This window comes from Danio aesculapii, chromosome 6, assembly GCF_903798145.1.
Source record: "Danio aesculapii chromosome 6, fDanAes4.1, whole genome shotgun sequence".
NCBI lineage: Eukaryota > Metazoa > Chordata > Actinopteri > Cypriniformes > Danionidae > Danio > Danio aesculapii.
The window spans coordinates 49,273,687-49,293,167 of record NC_079440.1 but is presented as its reverse complement, the minus strand read 5'-3'; the positions used below and the strand labels follow the sequence as shown (position 1 = coordinate 49,293,167).

Sequence of the window (19,481 nt, the reverse complement as noted above, 5' to 3'; positions counted from 1 at the left end):
CTCTCACATGGTCACACACTGAAGCTAAGCAGGGCTGCGCCCGGTCAGTACCTGGATGGGAGACCATATGGGAAAACTAGGTTGCTGTCAGAAGTGTTAGTGAGGCCAACAGGGGACGCTCAACCGGTGGTCTGTGTAGGTCCTAATGCCCCAGTATATTGATGGGGACTCTATACTGCTCGGTGAGCGACGTCTTTTGTTAAACCGAGATCCTTAATATCTGTGGTCGTTAAAAATCCCAGGATGTGCTTTGAAAAAAAGAATAGGGGTTTAATCCCGGCATCCTGGCCAAAGTTGCCCACTGGCCTCTGTCCATAATGGCCTCCTAACCATCCCCATATCATAACTGGCAGTGTCTACTGTCCACCAATCAGCTTGTGTGTGGTCTGGCGCAATATGGCTGCCGTCACATCATCATAACTGGCAGTGTCTACTGTCCACTAATCAGCTGATGTGTGGTCTGGCGCAAAATGGCTGCCGTCACATCATCCAGGTGGATGCTGCACACTGATGGTGGATGAGGACATCCCCCTTCCATTGTGTAAAGCGCTTTGAGTGTCTAGAAAAGCGCTATATAAATGTAAGGAATTATTATCATTAAATATTTACTTTATATGGCTTTATTTTACATTCTTGGGAGATACAAAACACAGACATTTCAGCACAATGTTAAAAAAACTTCTTAATTTAACATTCCTAAAGAATTTAAATAATACAACTTTGACCTTAAAAGCATCTGATGTATTATTTGGCACAAATGATAACTCTTTACTTAACACTATAGGTTTGCTCAATGTGATTGAATGTGGTATAATTAAATTGTGAAGTGAAAAGATTGTGTCACGCACTGAGGAAGGCATTGTGCCGAAAGGTCTTTGTTTTTTTTATCTCACAAGAATATAAAACAAAGCTATATAAAGTAATTATTTAATGAGTGCAAATCATAAGTACAGTATTTTTTCCCAATTTCTGTTCAATGGAAAAAACATGATATCTTACTAGATGTTTTTAAAGATAATAGTTTTCAGCTTACAGTCGAATTTAAAGGCTTAACTTGGTTAATTAGGCAAGTTAGGGTAATTAGGCAAGTCATTGTTTAACAGTGGTTCGTTCTGTAGACTTTAGGAACAAATATTTCTTACAGAGCCTAACAATGTTAATCTTAAAATGGTTTTTTAAAAAAAAATTAAAACTGCTTTTATTCTACCCCGAAACAAAACAAAGAAGACTTTCTCCAGAAGAAAAAAATATTATAGGAAATACCAAGCAAAAATCCTTACTTTATTAAACATCATTTAGGAAATATTTGAAAAAGAAAAAAGCTAATAATTTTGACTATTTTATTTTATGACTAGGCAAGATTCCCAAAAGCCTAATTTTCAGCTTTAATGTAATGCAAATTCTTATTACAGTTTTTCAGAAATGAATAATGTGACTTATGCAGCTCAGCCTTACCAAAGCAACATTTTAAAATATTACCATACAGTAATAGTATATTTAGCATTGTTTAATAATTTCCAGTGCACTAACAAGAGAGAATATTGAACAGCATTTTTAAACTCTTTTAATGTAATGGAGACACATGCACTTATCATGGATCAAAAAGGTATTGATTCATCCTAAGGGCAGATTTAACCAAAATGGCAAATCAATGTGAAATCACAATCCCTTAAACATGCCGATGGGAGTGTAAAGTTAAAGTGTTTCTAATATGCAGTTGTAAGAAAAAAAAGATATACCAGCTCATTTCCATAATGTCCAATGCAATCTACCAAATGCTAAATTAAATTAATGCAAAATTAAAAATAATGTTGGTTGGTAATCAATACAGTATGTTCAAATAACATTGTCATCAGGCATTCCAAATACATTAATTCAAGTGGAGTAAATCCTCTTTCTTCTACTAGGTGGATGTGAAGCATAACATTAATTAAAAATAGAATAAAAAAAGCCCACAAATTATGCTTTTAGTTTAAATCTTAAGAGTAGTTGTTTTTTCATGCCAAAATAAGCCAATATTATTTGCATGATCTGCAACATTGCTAGGAAATCCAGCAAATATCTCTCAGAAAAGTTACTTAATGACAAAATGAAAACATTTAAATGCTTCAGAATCTATTTTCATAAGACATCAAATCAAAATGCTACTAACAGCTGACGTACAGTGTGCATGGGATATACAATGCACTGTTTTCTAAATATAGGCCACGGGTATTTTCACCAAAAAAAAAAAAAAAAAAGATTTCAAGTCAGTTATTTCTATATTTTTTTCTGTAGCATGTCATTTTGAAATATCAATTTGTATTTCTATGGAGCTAATAATATGCCAAAACAATCTGAATTTGAATTGTGTTCATTTGAATTATTAACAATTGTAAGTTAATAAAACAGAATATTATATGTCATTAAAAATGTTTTTTAAGCATCTTCCAGGTGTTACCAAAGTTCTTCTGGATTTAGTTTGTGTCAGTTTGTTCTGTTGCTTCCAGACAGACTGGATGATGATCAGATCAGATCTCTGTGTGGAGCACTGGCTGTTGTCAGACTCCTTGAGCAAACAATAATCTCACTGTATAAACATAATTAATGACAAAAATAATGTTTGGAAATGTAAATTGATATTTCAAACTGACATGCTACAGAAAAAAATAGAAATAACTGACTTTAACTCTTTTTTTGGTGAAAATACTAGTGGTCTAAATTTTTGCACAGTACTATACAGTATGTTCAGAAATTACTAATTCTATTTTAAATATTTACTCACAAATTACATGTCCTTGAGTGGCCCAGCCAGAGCCCAGACCTAAATCATATTGAGCATCTCTGGAGAGATCTGAAAATGGCTGCACACCGTCGTTTCCCATTCAACCTGATAGAGCTTGAGAGGTACTGCAAAGAGGAATGGGCAAAAACTCCCAAAGACAGGTGTGCCAACCTTGTGGCATATTCAAAAAGACCTGAGGCTGTATATGCTGCCAAAGGTGCATCAACAAAGTATAAAGCAAAGGCTGCGAATACTTATGTACATGTGATTTTTCAGGTTTTTTATTTTTAATAAATTTGAAACTATTTAAAACAATCTATTTTCACATTGTCATTATGGGGTATTGTGTGTAGAATTTTGAGGAAATAAATATATTTAATCAATTTTGGAATAAGGCTGTAACATAAAAAAATGTGGGAAAAGTGAAGCGCTATGAATACTTTCCAGATGCACTGTATTTACATAATGAATCTAACACATTCACTTTTCTTTCTTCTTTTCCAGATTAAAATTATGATGATGAAGGACATCAAAACCGATGTGTTGGTGTTGTTGTTTTTTCTGGATTTTAGGCCCTCTGTAGAATTACACCATCGAGTAATTTTGAAGAAAGATATGAAAGCACTATGCACCGTGTGGCCTTATTAGACAAAAATGATAGAATCAAATGCATGTTTAAAGCATATAGTCTTACTCTTTAAACCTGGAAATGTAAACCCTACAGCATGTGTTGTGCTGCTTGGGTGGCTGATGCCTAATACACTGTGTTTACCTAATCTTGTTTGCCAATGATTTTACTTAAGCGTAGATTGGGGGTGGGTTGAGAGGTTTTATTCTTGTACGCAATTTAATTTATTAATTTATTTATTCTTTGCTTTTGTGTTTCTGCTCTGTTCCTTCACACTTTTGCAAATTCGATTACACATTATTACACTTAAAACAAAATGTAGTGTTGATTTCCTGCATCCATCTTGTATTTTCTTGCTTGCATGGAAAATTGTAAAAGAAGCAAAAGGCTTCTTCAGATATGCTTAATCAACAGAAGTGGCTTGGTGTAAATAAATAAAATATCCAGGTTTTTTGAACAGAGTACTTGTTGATGGACCATTATTCAACATAGGCTCATTCTGAAAACGTAGCCCTACATACATTTCTGCAGATCGCGAATTATGTAGCCAGAAGTATGTATGGCAGCATTTCGTCTCTAAAACGAATGCTACGGGGCGGTATGACACAGTTTCTTTTCGTGCTAGCAGCTGACCGCTTACCTCTGTATGGACAGCTTTCCAGCTGTTACCAGTTTGTCCAGTAGCTTGCAGCGCATGTCAGCGAACTTGAGACGCAGAGAGGAGTTTGGCTAAGAACGGTTAATGAAAGCAGATAAGACAAAAAAAAAAAAACACAATAAACAAGTAAATAACAGGGTGAGAATGTGGTAAAATCTGAAAGCGTAGTAAAAAAAATCAGGGGGCTTTTCTTTTTCTATATTTCTTATCGGTCTGTTGGGTTTAGGGCAGGGGGTGGGTGAGGGTATATGTCAGTTGATCAATCACTCATTCAGTCAGTCGACAACGGCCTCTGATGGATTGACGAGAGAACAGCAGGCACGAATGGCACTCGCAAGAGAAATTTGAGATCTAATAAGCGTACACAGCGGCCTCTTTTGAATTCACAAAAACTGCAATAAATTGTAGCTCCTGGGATGTATTTGGTGCTCACCAGAAATGTATATAGGACTACGTTTTCATAATGAGCCTGGGTTGGCATTATTGTATCTGCAAAGTGATTCATTACACTGTTTCCTCTAGGATTTTTTCCAGCTGTGGTGGCAGGCTTTTTACACAGATCTTCAAACTACCAATGCCGTTATTTTATTACAAGTCAAGATCGAAGAGCATGCAAATTACTTGTGTGCCGATTTCCTGTTTGTGCACAAATCTTCTTGCACGCTCTTAAATATACGCTGCTGAAGTGTTATTTAGCGCATTTATGTAACGAGTACGTCTCCAACATTTATTAGATTTGCTAGGAATATTTATGTCTCCAATAGACCTACAGAACAGCATTGATGCATCCTAAAGTAAAGTGAAACAGCCATAAACTCCAGCAAGACAAAGTCATTGTATGTAGAACTAAAGACCTTTAACTATACATAAAGTATAATTATGTAAACTGTGTTCATCATTACTGAAAGCTACATCATGTCTACTGGCCTCATGCATCGCACAGCCCTGTCAGTCAGTCAGTTTAACCCTAGTTAAAGGGTTAAACAAATACTGCTTGGCACTACTATGATTACAGAACAATTCTCTGTTATAATTCACTTACATTTTAATATGTTTGGTGCAATTATAACCCGCTATTTTAAAAAAAGCAGCAAAAACTGAAGGTTTTGAATGAGAAGCTGTAATGTAGACGTGGCAAGAATTAATTTTGGTGTGGCGCCCCACCATGGAAGAATGAATGTAGCGGAAACCATGCATTATAAAATTCATTACACTGGTAAAAACAAATTTGCCAAAAAGGAGTTTTCAGAGTGATGCCATTTAGAACTATTTAATGTAAAACCTAATTAAATGTTTAATCTAAAACAGAGATACCCAAACTAGGGCCCGCGGGCCAAAGTTGGCGTATGACAACCTTTGATTTGGCCTGCCATCAAATCTGGGAGGAGAAGGGAAAATGATGGGGACAGTTTAGAGACTGTAATTTCCAATTATATGTAATGTTTTGTTTGTTTGTTTTATTGCTAAGATCCAAAAACCTAATGGAAATTAAATGTTTCAATTAAATAAATTAGATTTGTTTTTTAAATGCACACAGTCACCCGTGGGATAGAGCACAATGCAGAGACATCAGTGGGCAAATGGAGGCAAAGTTGCTTGTCTAGTGTATTCCGCATTGAATTCCACTGTGCTATAAAAAAAATTTAATTGTATTTTTACTGCCATAAGTTAAAAAAAAGAAATTTACAATCACCAGCCACTTTATTAGGTACACATTACTATTACCAGGTTGAACCCCCTTTTGCCTTCAGAACTGCCTTCATGGCACAGATTCAACAAGATACTGGAAATATTCCTCAGAGATTTTGGTCCATATTGACACGATAGCATCACGCAGTTGCTGCAGATTTGTCGACTATACATCCATGATGCAAATCTCCCATTCCCCCACATCCCAAAAATGCTCTATTGGATTGAGTTCTGGTGACTGTGGAGGCCATTTGAGTTCAGTGAACTCATTGTCATGTTCAAGAAACCAGTCTGAGATGCATTATCTTGCTGGAAGTAGCTATCACAAGATCGGCACACTGTGGTCATAAATGGATGGCCCATCCACCTCAAGGTTGGGTGTGTTGTGTGTTCAGAGATGCTCTTCTGCATACCTCAGATGTAACGAGTAGTTATTTGAGTTACTGTTGCCTTTCTATCAGCTCAAACCAGTCTGGCCACTCTCCTCTGACCTCTGGCATATACAAGGCGTTTGCGATCACAGAACACTGTATGTTTTCTCTTTTTCGGACCATTCTCTGTAAACCCTAGAGAGGGTTGTGTGTGAAAATCCCAGTAGATCAGCAGTTTCTGACATACTCAGACCAGACATCTGGCACCAACAACCATGCCACATTCAAAGTCACTTAAATCACCTTTCTTCCCCATTCTGATGCTCGGTTTGAACTGCAGCAGATCATCTTGACCATGTCTACATGCCTAAATGGATTGAGTTGCTGCCATGTGATTGGCTGATTAGACATTTGCTTTTAACAAGCAGTTGGACAGGTGTACCTAATGAAGTGGCCGGTGAGCGTATACTGCAATAGTTCATACAATTTAAGGTAATCTTTTCTATTTGTTTTCAAATATTATTAAATAAATGAGCTATAGCAACATTAATATAATATAGTTTGGTATATTTACCTTCAGCCTATGGCACTCAATGATATTTGGTTTTTGGCCCTTCATACAAAAACGTTTGGGCACCACTAATCTAAAGCATCCTTTTATACAATATATAAAATTTGTATGTATGTTAAACTGTCTACATATAACCTGCATTTTTTCACTTTCCATAAGACATCCATCCATGCATAAAGAGACGAAAAGAAAGAAATATTACTCACAAGTGCTATATGAACGCATACAGATGACACCGTAACGTCTCACTTAAAAGCAAAGCCGGAACATGCTGTCCTTGTTATATTTGGAGATATTTTACTGCCACTACATTTTTTAAATGGCCTGACAGAGTCCAGCAAATGTAACATCAGTACAGTGCTCCTGTGGCGTAGTTATGTATGTGCTCAAGTGCATATATCCCACTTAAGCGTCACTATATCATGATGAGTTATGACCTTTCTATCTCGTCTGATCCATATATGGGCCATTACTGCCTGGCCTGCCTAAACCACTGTAACTCCAAACCGGTATTCAGGATTTCCAGTCTTGGCTAATTGCAAGATCATTCAAGCCGTTAATCACTAAAAAAAATCATTCAAGCCTTATATTTATAATATCATTGTAGGAATATTATAAACACAACATTTATTTGGCTGCATTTTGTTGCATCTTACATGTCTTGAGCACAATTATTTTAATATGCTGCACTTTTTTTTACAATAAAGCCACCAGTATCATTAGATTTGAGGTACACATCATTCAAATAAAGCACAAAACGTACCTTTTTCCCTCACACGATGAAGAAGCTGTTCCCGCCAGCACTGCGCGTTCCCCTCCTGGAGCTTCTTTTTTGCAGGATAGTTTGTAAGACCCTCTAAGCTTCATTCTCCAGCCGGTGTCCATAAAATCTAAGGGAGGAGTCACCGATTTTCATCACACTCGTGTCTTTGATTAGGACCGAGGGTAAGCCTATCTCTCAGCCAACACCCCTGAGGAGCAACAGGACACCTTGGAGGACCATCTCAAGTAGGGTGGCAAAGGTGAAGTCAACACTCAAAGCTGAACAAACATCACGGCGTACCAGCCACAGAGTAAGTAGCCAACGCAATCTTTAGTTATCTCACTGTTATGACGCATAATAGGCAGAAAAAGTAATGCAGTTGGAATAGGATGGAGTGCTGAACTCTGTGATGGCTTACAGCATATCACTGGATAGCAGCTTGCATTCAATGTGTTTCGAGTAATGCAGTTTATATGAGAACAAGGTCGTTTGGACAGCATCTTCATTTCCTTTGCATATAAAAGCATTCTTTGTCGATTTTGCAAGAAACAAACAAACAAAAAAAAGCACTGTATGTTTATTATTGAGTGTATTTGTGGTTATAGTCAATGGTCAAACTTGTTTTATGGGGTTTTATGATGCGATTGTGTTAACTCAAGTAAAGATTTAAGATGTTTCATTCCCACCAGAATTGTTCTCAGAAAGAATTACAGAGTCATCTGTTGTGCCAAAATAATTTGTTGTGATGGTCTCTGTCATTTCAAAGGGGTTTCATATTAGGGTTTTAATATGAAAGGATGCTACACCATCTGTTGTGTTACACTGGATAAAAAGTACTTTAATTTCCACTCAGAATTGCCAGTAAATTTTACAAATAATTACAAAGTGGCAAAAAATGCATTGAATTATTCTTATTTTACAGAATAAGTCTGTAAAAGAAATTCCTTCCAAAGCATGCTTCCTTCCAAAGCATGTAACATGTCTGATACAGAGTTACTGTCAAAAGGTAAACAATGTTCATGTTTTGGCATTCATTTATTTTTATTCGTTCCAAATTATGCAACAACCATCTTCTCTGATTTTCCTGGTCAGTGCAATAGGTTAGGAATATATAATGCTGAAAAATTGAATTATTGAGCAAAGCAAATAACAACTCACACTCTTTTTGCAAAAAGAATGTTTTAAATTCTATACTATATGTCATAAAGCCAATAAATGCACGAGTATATGGAGCAACGAACAAGCTAATGATCGTGAGAGCAATAAGTTGTCACTAAATTGTGTTTATACACAGGTCTGCCCATTTAAAATCCTACAGGCAGTCCTAGGAGCAGGGTGAGAGGTGGGAGGGGGGTAAGGGAAAAGATAATTCAATAAGTCATAAAATATGACATAAAAATTGTCAGAGCAGTAAGAGGAGCCTTGCTGTCATTTGACATTTTAGGACACCAGACCCTTTCCAGGCCTCCCTCGGGCATATTTATAAATCAATCATATGTCTCAGTTGCTGGGCATGCCTATTTTTCATCTCCTACAAATATGGTTATCCTGATAAGAAGCTGTCTGCAGATAAACTTATCTTGATGTACTGCTAACACTGTAAATCAGCACCTAATTTATAGTACATAAAAAACTTGCATTTATCATATCTATGTCATATTTTACATTATGATAAATACACTCATAATACAAACGCAAATTGCATATATAGTAATATGTATATTTTTATAATTATTCATCATATAATGATAATAATAATAATAATAATAATAATAATAATAATAATAATTACTATTATTTTTTATATTAAAACAATTATTATAATTATCTTTATTATTATTATTATTATTATTATTATTATTATTATTATTATTATTATTATTCATCATCATCATTTTTATAATTATAAATATAAAGTTACATGTAATAACAATAATAATAAATTATTGTTAATTATAATTATTATTATTATTATTACATGTAACTTTATATTTATAATTATAAAAATAATAATAATAATAATGATGATGATAATAATAATAATGATAATAATAAAAATTATAATTATTATTAATATTATTATTATTAATAATAATTCAATTATCATAATTATGTATAATAATTATAAATATATAGTTACATATAATAACAACAACAATAATAATAATAATAACAATAATAATAATAATAATAATGTGTTTATTATTAATAATAATAATAATAATAGTTATAATAATTCATTCGTTCATTCATTCATTTTCTTTTCGGCTTAGTCCCTTTATTAATCCGGGGTTGCCACAGCGGAATGAACCGCCAACTTATCCAGCACGTTTTACGCAGCGGATGCCCTTCCAGCTGCAACCCATCTCTGGGAAACACACATACACTATGGACAATTTAGCCTACCCAATTCACCTGTACCACGTCTTTGGACTGTGGGGGAAACCGGAGCACCCGGAGGAAACCCACGCGAACGCAGGGATAATTCCATCAATTAGTGATCATAATTCTGAAAATATGTCATTATTATTAACTTGACACTGAAATAAAAAAATATAATAAAAGCTACAAAAAAAAAATGGACAAACCCAAAATTGGTTTCATTTTTTCTAATAAATGTGAACAAAACAAATTCACAAAATTACTAAATTAAAATTAAAACAGAATTATGAAATTAACTGCTATTTTTTTTTTTTTTGCTAATCAAAAACTATTAAGACCAACAATTGTATCTCAATAATAATAATTAACAATTTAATAATATAAATACCATACATATATACAGCACATCGTCAAAAATAGTTTATGAAACCTTTTAATCTACAGTAGCAGTTATGAAATTCATCTGGGAAAATTATTAGTATACAGTGTAGTAATAGTATAGAATAGAAATGGAGCTCCTGAAAAATGCTGTCCCTCTGCATTTAGGATGAGAACGTGTGTCATTTACATAAACAATTTTAATAAAATAATCCGATCAATTAATAAATAAACCTACCAACCATAATTCTGAAAATATGTCATTATTATTAAACTTGACACTATAAAATATAAACTAAAATTAAAATGAATAAAAGCTACAAAAAAAATGGGCACACCCAACATTGGTTCCTGTTTTTTCTATTAATCGTTAACACATTAAAAAAATTACTAAATTAAAACAGAATTATGAAATAAACTGTTAATAATAATTAATAATAATTCCATACATATATATACACAGTACATCGTCAAATAGTTAAAATAGTTTATGAAACCTTTGAATCTACAGTAGCAGTTATGAAAGTCATCTGGGAAAAGTATTAGTATACAGTATGGTAATAGTACAGAAATGGAGATCCTGAAAAATGCTGTCCCTCTGCATTTAGGATGAGAATGTGCGTCAGAAGTGTTTTGATGGATAGTTTTATGAGGTATGTGACCTATAACAGACAAAAACATGCAGGACTTGCACCATGGGCGCATGCTATAGTGCTAATTGAGAAGTGAGGTCCTCGATTTACCCTGGCTTTAAATTACTGCTCTCCAGAAAGCAGCAGTTTTGATGCGCTTCAATCATGCTCTTCTCATTAACACTGTGCTCTGTGTGAATCAACTGCATGCAAGTGTCAACTACATAACACAATATACACTACAGTACAGAGTCAAAGGTCCGAGGGCCACACTCTTTAATTCAACAAAATAACAAACAAGACTTTTTTTTTTTGGTTTTACATTTCTAAATACTGTGTTTTAACCAACACAGGCTCATTGGAATAATTAAATGCTTCAGTAGTAAATGCTTCAGCCTATATTTTTTGTGATACGTACTTCAACATACATTTGATTGTGATTTCTAGGTAAAAGAACATTATTACCTTTTTCCTTTTCACACTAATGATATTTACGGGCACATATTATTGACAGGGGGAAAAAAGCATTGTTCATCACAGTAAGAAGGTCTCTGGTTCGAGTCAGTTAGCATTTCTGTGTGGAGTTCGCATGTTCTCCCCTGTGTTTGTCTTCCAGGTGCTCTGGTTTTACCCACATTCCAAAGACATGCACTATAGGTGAATTGAAGAAAGTAAATTGGCCGTGGTGTATGTGTGTGAATGAGAGTGTATGGATGTTTCCCAGTACTGGGTTAAAGCTGGAAAGGCATCCACTATGTAAAACATATGCTTTGATAAGTTGGTGGTTCATTCCTCTGTGGCGACCCCTGATGAATAAAGGGAATAAGCCGAAGGACTATGAATGAATGAATATTACTGACGAATAATGTTTTATTTTTTCTTTACACAACATCAAATAAATATCACTAAATAATAATAATAATAATAATAATAATAATAATAATAATAATAATAATAATAATAATAATAATAATAATAATAATAATAATAATAATAATAATACTTTACATTTATATAGCGCTATTTCTGGACACTCAAAGCGCTTTACACATTAAGAGGAATCTCCTTTCACCACCAGTGTGCAGCATCCACCTGGATGACATGACGGCAGCCATATCGCGCCAGACCGCACACCACACACCACACACCAGTTGATTGGGGCAGAGGAGACAGCGTGACGAAGCCAATTATGATATGGGGAGGGTGGCCAGTGGGCAAATTTTGGCCCAGATGCCGGGGTTAAACCCCTACTCTTTTCGAAGTACATCCTGGGATTTTTAAGAGTTAGGACCTCGGTTTAACATCTCATCCAAAAGACGGCACAACCTGAGCAGTAAAGAGCCCCCTTCACTATACTGGGGCACAGACCACAGGTTGAGAGCCCCCCTCACTAACACCACTTCCAGCAGCAACCTAGCTTTCCCATGTGGTCTCCCATGCAGGTCCTAACAGGGCGCAGCCCTGCTTAGCTTCAGTGGGCAACCATGTGAGAGCTGCAGAGTGCTAGCTGCCGGTAAACATCTTAACGGTGTCTATGATTAGCAATTGAAAACGTTTGCCTCTCCTACAGTATCTATCTCCATACAGACAACTTTTCTGTTATATTATCAGCAGTGAACATTAAACCACCCAACATTATTAAACAACTCAGAAAACTGAACTGACACTTTCAATTCAGTATAATCTTCTATGTGAAGCTGCTTTGACACAATCCACATTGTAAAAGCGCTATGCAAATAAAGATGAATTGATTATTTAGCTCACGTTGAACAGTGTTGTACTTGTGATGTAGAGCAATGAAAAGATAACAAAAGAGATAAAAGTAATACAAAATCAAGGTAAAGCTACATGGCTGTGAAGGATTTCTTTTATGTTTGCTATTGAAAACATTATTGGTTGTGTTTTGGGAAAGGTTTTGGTCAGGTGATCTGTACGACAAGCCTGCCTTGTGAACGTGCACAAAAAGGAGGTGTATTGACACGTATAACAAAACGCACTCTATGTAATGTATTTCAGGTTTGTAAAAATGTAGACAGTGCCCCTAGCAGATTTAACATCTAAAATGTGCAACGAACATCGTTCAGTGGATGTTAAAGGTTCTTCTTCCCAGTGATGGGTATCCGCTGGGTATATGGAAGGGTATCCGCTGCATAAAACAAATGCTGGATAAGTTGGCAGTTCATTCCGCTGTGGCAACCCCAGAATAATAAAGGGATTAAGCCGACAAGAAAATGAATGAATGAATGAATAATAGGGCGACACGGTTAGCACTGTACTGTACTGTAGCACTGCTGGTTCCAGTACCGGCTGTGCCAGTTGGCATTTCTGAATGGAGTTTGCTTGTTCACCTCATGTTGGCGTGGGTTACCTCTGGGTGCTCCGGTTTCGCCTACAGCCCAAAGACATGTGGTACAGGTGAATTGGGTAAGCAAAATTGTCTGTAGTCTATGGGTGTGTGTGTGTGTGAATGAGTGTATATGGGTGTTTCCTAATACTGGGTTGTAGGTTGAAGGGCGTTCGCTGCGTGAAACATTTGGTGGAATAGTTGGCAGTTCATTCCACTGTGGTGACCTCTGAAATAGAGACTAAGCCAAAGGAAAATTAATGAATAATAATAATAATAATAAGCTGAAATCTAAGGTAGACAAGTTTAACTAATTACCAGTCACCTTCAAATACAATGTCCATCTCTCTCTTCATTCTGAGAAACCAAGCTAATAGAGACTTCAGCAGATCTGAGGTTTACTCAAAATGTGTCAGCATTACATTCCTGTAGTAGACATATTGCTTAAATCCTGAGGTTGCGGATTGCTGTAAGTGACACTGTTGCCAGCTTTTTTCCCTACTGTGACCGGCCCATGAATTACACTCTAGACAGCTGGAGTGTTCATGTTGCTGTGGAGAAAAGCTGACAGAGACTCTTAGCTTAGCCCTGCCGCTAAGCTCCATGCTTCCTGCCTCGGGGAACAGACATAATCTGAGTCAAAGATTCATTATGATTTCTAATCAGAACCACTTCGTGAGAAGTTTCTTCTTTTTGTCCCCAAATGCAACAAATTCCTGAACTTTGCCCTAATTTTAGAAAATCCACTGCAGAGTTAAAGATAATCTGTATCAACCTCATCAACCTCATCTTATTAACAGATAAGAAGTGAAACAGATACACTGATGTACAGGCAGATAAATGCAGTGTCTCTGTGTTTAAAATGAGTTTGAACTTGGTGAGAATGACAACAAAACTACGGTTTGTTAGATGTGCACATAAGTTCACAAAGTACAACTTCTGCTAAAACTTTAATAAAACTAATATAATTACAAACCTTAAGGGAAACATGGTGAAGCGAATACAAGTTCAGTCAGAGACTGTAATCTTCAAGAATTTCTCCCGAATTGTATCAAGTAAAAACGTTAATATGAGTAATAGTTTAGTTTCTCTTGCATATTGAAAAAATGACAACCTGTAAACATGATTAGTCAACCTATTTAAAAAGTAAGTGAGTAAACCTGTTGCTTCTAAAACGATTAGTTGACTTTACTTAAAAAAAGTGAGTAAACCTGTTGCCTTCATTTTTTAAGTAAATAAACTACAGTATGTGTGTAATTATAAAAAATAAGTTAAATCAACTTAACGTTCCAATTTAAAACGGGTTTACCTACTTTTTTAAAAAGTAAATTGTTCGTTGGGTATGCGTGTGAATGTAAGAGTGAGTGGGTGTATCCCAGTAATGGGTTGCAGCTGCAAAAAAAAACACATGCTGGATAAGTTGGCGGTTCATTCCGCTGTGGCGACCCCTGATTAATAAAAGAACTAAGCCGAAAAGAAAATTAATAAATGAACTTGTCATTTTTAAGGCAACAGGTTTACTTACAGTACTTACTCCCAGGGCCATTTTATATCAAAGTTGATATTTAGCCGCACCATGTTGGAGTTTCGTTACGTCTTGTTTTTATGAGGTGGGTTGTTAGCCCAACGCTTAATCCCCAACATGGAGGACCAGAACATACACTACCGACAATTTAGCCTACCCAATTCACCTATAGCGCATGTCTTTGGACTTGGAAAACTGGAGCACCCGGAGAACACTTGAACATGGGGAGAACATGCAAACTGCACACAGAAATGCCAACTGACCCAGTTGGGGCTTGAACCAGCGACCTTCCTGCTGTGAGGTGACAGAGCTACCCACTGCGCCACCATGTCAAGGGAACAGGTTTACTTACTTTATTTTAAGTAAAGTAAAATACTTTTAACACGTTCAGCAATGAATAGAGCAAATCATTTCCATTTCTGCCAAAAATTTGGAATGAATTTTCTTAAATCTAAAATGATATAAAAGTAAAAAAATACCATATTATTGGTAGCAACAGTTGTCATTCTACATAATCAGCTAGTTGTAGAAAATTTATATTGTATCACCTCTTGTTTGTTTGATGCACTAAACTTTTACAAAATTTTAAAATAAAATAAAATAATAAAAAACTACATTTACATAAACTGTTGCAATTGAGGGAAAAAACAATAAACTCTTAAATGTACACTGTAAAAAAGGCTGGGATCAACACAATTCCTTCATGTTGTCCTAACACAAATTGATTAAGCTAACGATTTTGTAAATTTAAGTGGAATTTAAGTTGTCCCCCCTAAAAAAGTCAAGAATTGTGTTGATTCAGCTCATTTTAAATAAGCAGTTCGAACAACCAGCAAAAATATTTTTTGAGTGTAGTTATGCAAAATTAACACAAATTAAATATACACTGACAAAGATACTCTTAATATTTACTTAAAAACATCCTTGTAACAATTTGCACGAACAAATTTCAAGTAAATTTTACTATCTCAGATCAGGTACAATTAACTTGTCAATTACATGTAAAATTGACTTAATGTTTAACCTCACAATCCTAAATGAATGAAGTAAAAGTTCATTGATTATCTTTATTTTTGAGTCTATTTAAATAAACGCAGTAAAAGCTCTTGTATTAGCAGAAAAACATTGCTTTAATAAATTTAAATAATATTATTGGTTACAAATTACAACATTTGGTGTCACTTGGTTTGTTTAAGACACACATTTCCACTTGAAATGTGTTATTGTACCTTATTTTAAGTTAACTGAACCCAAGAGCAATTAGGTTTACGACGATTTGAAAATATTTAAATATTACAAGTAAATTAATAATAATATTTAACTCTTTCCACTCATTTCATTTATTACATAAAGTAAATGTGTAAATATTACATATTTACTCAGAAAATTGTAGCTATTCTTGACACTTAATATTTAAAAAAAATAAAGAGAAATTTTATTAGATTTGACTACACAAAAAATTCATTTCATTCAGCATACTAATTTAGACTACAAATGTGAGCAATTAGTATTTTTATACTTTAATATTTTCTATGATATTTCATTCATTCATTTTCTTTTCAGCTTTGTCCCTTTATTAATCCGGGGTCACCACAGTGGAATGAACCGCTACCTTTCCAGCATATGTTTTACACAACGGATGCCCTTTCAGCTGCAACCGATCACATGGAAACATCCATACACACTCATTCACACACATACACTACGGCCAATTTAGCTTACCCAATTCACCCACCTATCTATCTATGGACTTCTTGGGAAAACCGGTGCACCAGGTGGAAAACCACACAAATACTGTAAGAAATGCCAACTGACCCAGCCCAGGCTCGAACCAGCGACCTTCTTGCTGTGAGGCGATTGTGCTACCTACTGCGCCACCGTGACGCATGATATTTATAATCTCTATATTATAATTGTCAGAACTTCACAACATATATTTGACAGAAGAAATCTATACAATTCAACGTCAAGAACAACATCTGAAGAGACCAGTTTATTATTCACTGATATAACTTCAACGTGCTCAATTTGAGAGCCATCGATTCAGTCAAGTTCAGTGGCTCAATTATTCCACTAATCCATCCAATTTGTGAACAAATCAGTCGGAATGATTTGTGAATTGAAAAAAAAAAAACACCTCAAAAGAACAAATTGTTCACTGATCCAGTATTTGAGTTCAAATCACTGACTAAATGGTCTGATTACTGCAATTCTTCAGTTAACAGAGTATAAAATAGAGTTAAAGGTTCCTTTTGTAAAGACGCTCCAAAATATCTCATGCCATTTTCCCCATACAGATTACAGAATAAATGCAGGTTTGGAAGAATGTAAAAAATGAGCAAACAATAACAGAACTTTCAGTTTGCAAACCATTTTGGGTGAGCTATTCCCTTGAAACAGAGATATTTTTTGATCATTGCTATTATTCACCTCACAGAGTTCACTGAATCCCGCATGCCAAGATGAAATTTACAAAAAGTAAGGAAGAGGAACCCACTGCTCCTGGGCAAGGTAGATTTTCATTGTCGTATATTTCAGTTCAAACATTTTCTCAGTGAGAACCGTTTCAAAATCAATTGACTTCACATTTAAAGTAGCGCCGCTTTAAACTTTCTGTTCTCTTTCGGTTCCTTAGTGGCCATCAAGAAGCGATCTAAAGTCCCGGGAGTGATGATCACACAGTTTGTGCAGGAAATCCCAGCAGGAAAAAGTCATCCTGACTTCTCTCGCAAACCCATCGCCTTGACTATTCAGGAAGGTAATGTACAGCAGCTCAAAGCATCTTTAATGCCGAAAGAAAAGGGTGGTATTTTTCACAAGTACTCAAGTGGCTTTGTTAAACCCTCTTTACAGGAAAGTTTGCGTTCTTCAAAGCCATTGTCACCGGAGATCCAACACCAACTGTGATATGGGCTCGGAACAATGGAGATACATCTAATCCTGAAAGATATATTGTTTCGTATGATCCGATCTTAGGAGAACATCAATTACAGGTGCCGTTTTATCTGCAACTTGCACATTAGCATTCATTTGCATTAAAAAACAAGTGCGTGAACAAACAAGGAAACACTCAAACCCTCCTAGATGTAACATGTTTTCTACTTCATCTGGAAACAAAAGCAAACAAAAAGGGTTTCACACGTTTAGTTTATGTATATCTTACCTGCTCAGCTAACAAAGAAACTTTGCTAATATTCATATTAAGATCTGAAAATGTCTAAATTAACACTCGAATCATGCAGATTTCAAAATGTTATGTTGATTTTACAAACAATTGCTCTCTAAAATGAGTAGTATAGTAGTATACAGTTGAAGTCAGAATAATTAGCCCCCCTGTTTATTTTTTCCCCCAATTTCTGTTTAACGGAGAGCAGATTTTTTTTCAACATTTCTAAGCATAATAATTTTAATAACTTGTTTCTAATCACTGATTTATTTTATCTTTGCCATGATGACAGTAAATAATATTGTACTAGATATTTTTTAAGACACTTCTATACAGCTTAAAGTGACATTTAAAGGCTTAACTAGGTTAATTAGGTTAACTAGGCAGGTTAGGGTAACTAGGCAAGTTATTGTATAACGATGGTTTGTTCTGTAGACTATGAAAAAAAATATGTGTGAATGGACAAACTAGCCGGCTGAGCACAATGTAAAACATCTGAAATGTTGTTTTGGTCATTCTAAAATGCTGTAACCTATTCAGCATTAGTGTTGTTGTGTTATTAAATACCTTCAGAATCAACAGTGTCTGTGCTCCGCGTCTGACGCCTTCAAATGCCACCATGCGTTCATTGCGGGTCAGCATTGTCGTCTGAGGCGCAAGTCTCAATTTATTAAATAAAGAAAAAGATTGGCGCAGCCTCTCCTACCGCAGCAAATTCAGTTTATCCAGGAAGAATCGATTTTGTTCTCTTTGACTAATTGAATGGAAACACTGCTTTACTCGCACATCTTTTATGCGATTTTCCTGTTTTGCACATAAATTTAATTTGCATCTTTGAATGGAAACATAGCTAGTAAAATCGCTGTTATTCTTAACTGCTATAATTACCACGGCCGCATGGTGTCAGTAAACGCACACATACAGTATGTGTGGGTACTGCAAACGATATTTGTGTGAGACTCATCATTTCAGAAAGGCTTGAATGAACTCCATCACAAATACACGTAATAAACATACTTGGTATTTTTGACTGAACTGCATTTCAACTTCATCCAAGTCTGTCTCTGTCACTGTGCTGTTTCTCTGATGTAGCGAATGATGAGAAGCAGCCATGCATGTTGGTGGGGAAAAGCAGCTCATTTTCATTTAAAGCCACGGGCTACAAAAACAGCTACAGTATACTCAGACATCAAAACGGGCAGATAGTAGGAGGCTACAATAAATAATCCGAAAGGTATTATGAGCTGAAACAGACATATTCCGGAGACACCAATGGCTTATCTTATAACTGGTAAAAGAGGTAAAATTAGGTGCCCTTTAAAAAAATAAAAAGTTTACAAGAGGGTTAATAATTTGATCTTCAACTGCATATAGCTGTACACACTCACTCGGACACATACATTCATGTGTATGTGTCTGTATAGCTATACATTTAATTCAAGGCCAGATAACTTTGAACAGAATACCTTGAAATGTTAAAGAAAAAAAACAATGTCTGTTTATAACTTTGAAAGTGCCTTTAGCCGAAGTTCTGAGTGTTATCTAGGTTAATCTTAGGAGTTTTAAAGGAACTGCACTTACTTACATGTGCTTTTGTGCTACCATTAATT

The 19,481-nt window shown here is 35.3% G+C and overlaps 2 protein-coding genes across 2 annotated transcripts in view; both read left to right on the top strand.

Annotated features, from left to right (window-relative positions):
* The window catches only part of LOC130231251 (immunoglobulin-like and fibronectin type III domain-containing protein 1), a 32,521-nt gene extending 28,668 nt beyond the window's left edge, over nt 1–3,853 (top strand). The window contains exon 19 of the mRNA XM_056460741.1: nt 3,269–3,853. Within this exon, the coding sequence (XP_056316716.1) occupies nt 3,269–3,273 (5 nt within the window). The 3' untranslated portion in view covers nt 3,274–3,853. The remainder of the gene's footprint in view (nt 1–3,268) is intronic.
* A 3,775-nt stretch (nt 3,854–7,628) lies between these two features.
* Nucleotides 7,629–19,481, top strand: part of igfn1.3 (immunoglobulin like and fibronectin type III domain containing 1, tandem duplicate 3) — a 35,015-nt gene continuing 23,162 nt past the window's right edge. The window contains exons 1-4 of the mRNA XM_056460428.1: nt 7,629–7,754; nt 17,143–17,216; nt 17,341–17,463; nt 17,559–17,698. Of these exons, the coding sequence (XP_056316403.1) occupies nt 17,168–17,216; nt 17,341–17,463; nt 17,559–17,698 (312 nt within the window). The 5' untranslated portion in view covers nt 7,629–7,754; nt 17,143–17,167. The remainder of the gene's footprint in view (nt 7,755–17,142; nt 17,217–17,340; nt 17,464–17,558; nt 17,699–19,481) is intronic.